The 6,159-nt window shown below is 41.1% G+C and overlaps 2 protein-coding genes across 2 annotated transcripts; both read right to left on the bottom strand.

The window, feature by feature from the left end:
• Positions 1–802: 802 nt before the first annotated feature.
• Positions 803–2,635, bottom strand: LOC311486524 (bactericidal permeability-increasing protein-like). The gene is made up of 5 exons (XM_084542398.1): positions 2,573–2,635; positions 2,449–2,491; positions 2,309–2,372; positions 1,024–1,100; positions 803–918 (listed from the first exon to the last, which is right to left on the bottom strand). The coding sequence occupies exons 1-5, from the start codon at positions 2,602–2,604 to the stop codon at positions 877–879; spliced, it is 258 nt and encodes an 85-aa protein (XP_084398524.1). The 5' UTR covers positions 2,605–2,635; the 3' UTR covers positions 803–876.
• A 37-nt stretch (positions 2,636–2,672) lies between these two features.
• Positions 2,673–5,580, bottom strand: LOC311486526 (bactericidal permeability-increasing protein-like; the record flags this gene model as incomplete). Its single annotated transcript, XM_084542399.1, has 9 exons — positions 5,161–5,580; positions 4,944–5,072; positions 4,696–4,851; positions 4,529–4,592; positions 3,584–3,644; positions 3,416–3,507; positions 3,154–3,330; positions 3,002–3,061; positions 2,673–2,897 (listed from the first exon to the last, which is right to left on the bottom strand). Exons 1-9 carry the CDS (start codon positions 5,259–5,261, stop codon positions 2,673–2,675), a joined length of 1,065 nt encoding a protein of 354 aa, XP_084398525.1. The 5' UTR covers positions 5,262–5,580.
• Between the last annotated feature and the right edge of the window lie 579 nt (positions 5,581–6,159).

Raw genomic sequence — 6,159 nt, 5'->3', positions numbered from 1 at the left:
AAACAAAAGTATGTGTCCCGACAGGTCGCTTTATGTGAAAATTTACGGTAAACTTATTCCCAGGCCGTCTCCGTCTCTGTGACCAATGAGCTGACAGCAGGAATCCCGCTCATCTCATTGGTCAACATACTGTTGTTTGCGAAGAAGATACTGGAAGACAACAAAGCAACAACTTTTACTCGCACTTACTGTTTGAACTTTTCTTATTGCACTTTAACAGGAGGAATTCTCTACTTTCTATTGTTTTATATTAATTTATACAGTTTTAAGTTTAGCAGAACAGGTTTCTGTTAATTTTGTTATTTTGTATTAAAAATAAATTGTTGAATAATAATTTGGTTTGCACGTGTTCATATCACTCAAAAATATGCATCTCATTCTATTCAGGTTCGAGTCAAATAGTTCAAAAATCGTTTCACACACACAAAAAAGCTAAAACAAATTCACCACGCCTGGAAGGGTGAAGGCAGCCAATGAGGTGTCCCTTATTTATTTTTCAGGGAGTTGGCAACCCTTTGTTCATATGTTGTTCTGCATTTACAAAACAGAATACATTGACTCCTTCAGTATATTGTCGTAATTTCTTTATTTATTACCGTGATCATTTTAATTCTCTGGGCCTTTAGTTTGCCTCAGTTTCATGAGTTGGCCCCAATTCCCAATTCATTGAATAGCCCTGTCATACACGGTTCATCTGTAGAAAATCTAGACACCGTTGACAATTAAAGAAAATCTGAATAAAAATGCAAAATTTATTTAAAAAAAAAAAAATCATCTAAATGCAAACTGCAGATCTGATCTGAACTATATTCATTTGGTTGCTGTAGCTTCTGTCCCAGCGCAGAAAAGAATCCTAGGAGTTTTTAGGAATGCATTTCAACCTGTGAACTGAACATCTGTCCCGATCAGCATGTAGTCCTAGAGAAAAAACATTGAGATTAGGAGTTGAGTTCATCAAGTCTTAATGTCACATTAGATATTAGCCAAAAACTTGCAATATTATGGTTTTATTAAGTCTCTGACCTCCAGGATCTGAAGCTGGGTGTTCACAAGGTCCATCTTTCCAATGGTAGGAAGTGGGTATCCCTTACCAAGTTGAACTGTGAAGCAAAAAATTCACAAATTTACATTTCGTCTAGTCTCAAAAATCAGGGGGAGCATATAACATAGTGATAATAGTAGCGGTTCTAAGTGTGTGTGTTTCATTATATGAGGTCAGATAAACAGATGAAAAAGAATTACAGTCACTAAATCACACAGTCGGTGAGTTTACAATTACAAGAAAGAAAGATGAACATAAAAATACATTATCATACAGTAACCTTCTAATTTGAATCAATACTGCAATCTGTGAAAAGGACCAATAAAGGTGCTTTTAAAGTACTGTGGGACCAAGACGATGTAACCTACGTACGTAGACTACGCCTAGTCTGTTTGAGAAGGGTCAAATCATTGGCATGCATCAAGCAGAGAAAACATCTAAGGAGATTGAAGAAACTACTAAAACTGGGTTAAGAACTGTCCAACGCATTATTAAAAACTGGAAGGATAGTGGAGAACCATCATCTTCAAGGAAGAAATGTGGTCGATAAAAAAAGTCTGATTGATCGTAATTGGCGATCACTTAAGCTTTATCAATGACGTGAAATCAAATGAAAGAAAAACAACAGTAGAACTCAGGGCTATGTTTAATAGTGAAAGTAAGAGCATTTCCACAGGTACAATGTGAAGGGAACTCAAGGGATTGGGACTGAACAGCTGTGTAGCCTTAAGAAAACCACTAATCAGTGAGGCTAACTGGAAAAAAAGGCTTCAGTTTGCTAGGGAGCATAAAGATTGGACTCTGGAGCAATGGAAGAAGGGCATGTGGTCTGATGAGTCCAGATTTACCTTGTTCCAGAGTGATGGGGGCATCAGGGTAAGAAGAGAGGCAGATGAAGTGATGCACCCATCACGCCTAGTGTCTACTGTACAAGCCTGTGGGGACAGTGCTATGATCTGGGGTTGCTGCAGTTGCTCAGGTCTTGGTTCAGCAACATTATGTGTTGCTGAAATGGCCAGGTTATTCCATCAATTGATTTTTTCTTCCCTGATGTTCACGGGCATATTCCAAGATGACAATGTCAGGATTCATGGGGCTCAGATTGTGAAAGAGTGGTTCAGGGAGCATGAGACATCATTTTCACACATGGATTGGCCACCACAGAGTCCAGACCTTAACCCCATTGAGAATCGTTGGGAAGGTGGTCATAATGTTATGCCTGCCTCACAAGGTAATTTCAAGAGTAGTGAACATTTAAAAACTCACCATTCACTATGGGTATCACTACGAATTTGACGACCAATTGGAAGATGTTATTGAGGGATGTGACCTGTAGGTTGAGATGAAGGTTATTAGACTGAGTTGTTGCTAACAGGTTGTAACTGGTATTAGAACGTAGCTCTCACCTGAAACTGTCCTACATTACTTGTGGCCAGGGTCAGATTCATCCTGCGCAAATTAGGCAACATTATCAGACAATATTCATCTTTACAAAGACCTCTTCTGACTTTATTTTGGAAAGACACTCACTTGTTTAGTGTTACAGATCCAGCCACCCTCATTCCACTGACAGACAACTTGGCGCTGACACTGGCCTCCTGTCAAGACAGGTGTTGCAGAGTTCAAGTGTTTATTTCCCAAATAACACGATGGCTTTTTTTTTCATGCTATCAGATGTGTAACGTACCAAGTTTAGGACAAAAAGAGGGGACAGCGTGGCGTTGGGTTGGATAGCAAAGGCCGTCACTGTGGTGGTGGTCTGAACTGTCACGTTGTTTGGTTTAAAAGTGATGATGGGAGTCTTCACCGTCTTCACCATCAGTTTCATCATCAGACCTGGGAATTCCTTGGCAATCTATAAATAAATACATAAATAAATAAAACACAGATGTGAGTTTGATAAATTTCCCAAAATGGAAGTTTATTCTTTTTTATGAAACCAGTGAAATATGTCGTCACCTGTGGGATAAAGACTCCAAATGTTCTGGTGTTGAGTCGGAAGGGAGAGCTTTGTGGGATCTGTTGCAAAAGAGCAAGACAGATTTTCAGATCAGAGGGATGTCACACAAGTAGATGTCAATAGGAACCAGTAGCATGGAGTTGGAGTATACCATGTCGTCAGTGATGTCCAGGCTGAGTGCTCCGGCTGTGTTGTAGACAAATGCTGCAGAGTTGGCGGTGAAGGCAGACACGCCAATGTACAACATGTTGTTGTTCTGTGGCGGCAGGGAAAAGGCTGTGGGGGAGAACGGAGGCTCCTGATGCTTCCCGATGTTGTAAAATTCACCCTGGAAACATGAATATGGACAAAAGGTTGATATGACAGTTTAATTTAAAGTAAAACTATCGTTAGAGCTGTTCACAATCCTTCACCTTCAACCTCAGATCTATAGAAGACTTTGAAACGACTGGCTGCGACACCATGGTATACTCGATCTCTGCATACTGGTCCACCTTGGCCAGGACTGCAGTAAGGAAGAGGGTCACTCATATGTTCAATGTCAGTGAAACAGGAAAGTGATTGACAAACTTCACGTTTACCATTGAGAGTACTCAGCCGGGGGTTTAAGTCGACTACTGCTTCGTCCACCAGATTGCAGATCTGCAACAAGAAATGAACAAATGATGTATTTCTTCAGCCTCCAGAGAGAACTTGACTTTAATAGAAGCTTAATGACACCACAGGCTGCAACTAACCAAGCTATTCTCCCTTCACTACATTACATCCTCCTGGCTGGGACATTATATGAGTGTGCTTGCTACAGGCAAAAGTCTTACAAATTGGTAGATCAGATAACATGGTTCCTTTTCTTCCCTGCTCACAAGCAGAATCTCATAATTTATTATACACCGATCAGCCATAACATTATCAAAGGACGTGAGTAACATTGACCATCTTGTGACAATTCAATGTTCTGCTGGGAAACTTTTGGACACTTCAGCACCCGCCTAGACCAGACCAGACACCCCCACCCCATAGCAATGACACTCCTTGATGGCAGCAGCCATCCCCAACAGGATTCAGGCACACACACAAAAACACTTTAGGAACAACTAAAATAAACTGAAGAACAGCACAAGGTGTTGACCTGGCCTCCAAATTCACTTGATCCGAAACTGATCAAGTATCTGTGGGATGATCCACAGAGGCCCCTCCCCTCAAAGGCCCCCCACTAACAACATTCTGTTGCCAGACACCACAGGACACCCTCAGAAGTCACAATCGAGACCTACACAATATTAGGAAGGTGGTCATAATGTTATGCCTGACCGGTGTATAATAAGGGGACTTTTTGATAGTACAGCTAGTTTATACTGCTTTTTAATCCCTCTTAAGTGCAGAGTACATTTTTGTAAATGCACTGACGCCATGTTAATCAAGTTAAAGTAATTGAGCTGCATTTAGCCAGACTTCTTGTGGTAAAATAAAGATGCAGTGTGAGTGAGTGTGTGGTCAGCAAAGAGTCAGCTGCATAAGGTCATCACCTTTTTCTGCATGGTTTTACGCAAACTTTTCTCAATGGAGTGTCTGAATATATTGTACAGCCAGCTGAAACAAACAGCAAGTTGAGGAGTTAGAGGACCATGCAGTACGTCAAGTATGACAATCAAAACCTGAAAATCAAACTCACATAGGGCAGATTTTTCCTTACCTGGCTCTACCGTGGAACTTGATGCTGACGCTGCCTACACTGGCGGCGCAGTTGAGACTACTGACTGCTGGTCGGCCCGTCTCGTCACTCTTGATGGCGATAGTTGTGCCGATAGTGAGTCCGTTCACACTTAGATCAAAGGAGCCGCTGGTCCTTCTGTTAGGAGAGGGAGAGGGAAGTCAAAGCTGGAGCAGGGAATGCAGTTTTAGAAAGTAAATGTGTGAGAAATTATCACTATTATCACTCACAATATCTTGGCCCTGAGTCTCCAGTTTCCATGCATACTGATGAAAGCATTGCTAATAGACAGTCTGACCCCGGTCCCTGGCACCAGATCCACCGCAGACTGTGGCAATCCCACGTTCACTATTCGCATACTACAAAAAAACAGAATGATTGTTTGAAAAGCCCTGAATATCCCATTTTCCAACTAAATTTTGAAGCATGTTGAGTAACCTGCCTTACCTTGACAATGAGTACTTGACCTTGAGAAAGCGGCGAATCCTCTCTGACCCGGATATGTCCGGGATTGTGATGGATTTGAGCTTCTGCTGCATGATACCCATGCCAACTTGTCTTCCTGGTAAAAAGCAGAAAACATGATGAGATCAGTGCTCTTCACGTGAAAGAAAACACTTGCTCCGAGGCTCACCATAGTCGAGGCCTTTTCCCGTCAGCCCGGCCTGTACTCCAGGGTTGACGCTTAGGGTTGTGGGGATGAGAGCCAGAAGGACAAAACAACAGCTCAGGAACATCTTGAGTTCTGTGACAGAAGGTACACGATCATCAGCGAAACACTCGTACTTATGTGAACACGGTGGCGTAAACCAGGAAAAAGGTGTGGTTGGGATTTTTACAGTTACGCGACAAATGCATGCAAGGCAGTAAATCTCCATTATTGCATCAAAAGGAAAAGTAGTGCAGTTTAAAACAGAAGTGTGTTTTTTATTGTTATTTTTTTTAACCACTGTGCTGGAAGGTTTCCGGTGCAATAGAGACGCTTGTGACAGAGCCAACTGCCCTTGCTGAAGATGAAATCACATGACTGGAAGTTTATTAAATTAGGGTTAGGAGTTTGAAAGCCTGATCCACAATTTTAGCACGTTCGAAATATGGATCCATGGAGAAAAGCTGCAGACTTTACAGTTTAAAAAAAAAGTCAAAAAAAAAAAAAAAATATCAAAATAGTATAGATAACTTGGACATTTAAAGATATAGTTTTGGATTAGAAAGCTGAGATACACGACATGTGACTCACAGGAATGTCTTTGTGGGTCTGAAGTGCAGTAGAGAAGACGTTTGTGTAAAACTTTCAGAGATTCATCGACAAAAAAAAAAACAACACAAAAAATATGAATCGCATCGTTTTTTCATTTTTTTTACATTTGAGCTGAAGGCTGTTATTTTGGTATACTCAACATGTAACACCAAATCAATCAAAATGCATCACAAAATGAATGAACT

Source organism: Chelon labrosus, assembly GCF_963514085.1.
Source record: "Chelon labrosus genome assembly, chromosome: 4".
In the NCBI taxonomy this organism is placed as follows: Eukaryota; Metazoa; Chordata; class Actinopteri; order Mugiliformes; family Mugilidae; genus Chelon; species Chelon labrosus.
This window is presented reverse-complemented; position numbering and strand designations above follow the sequence as displayed.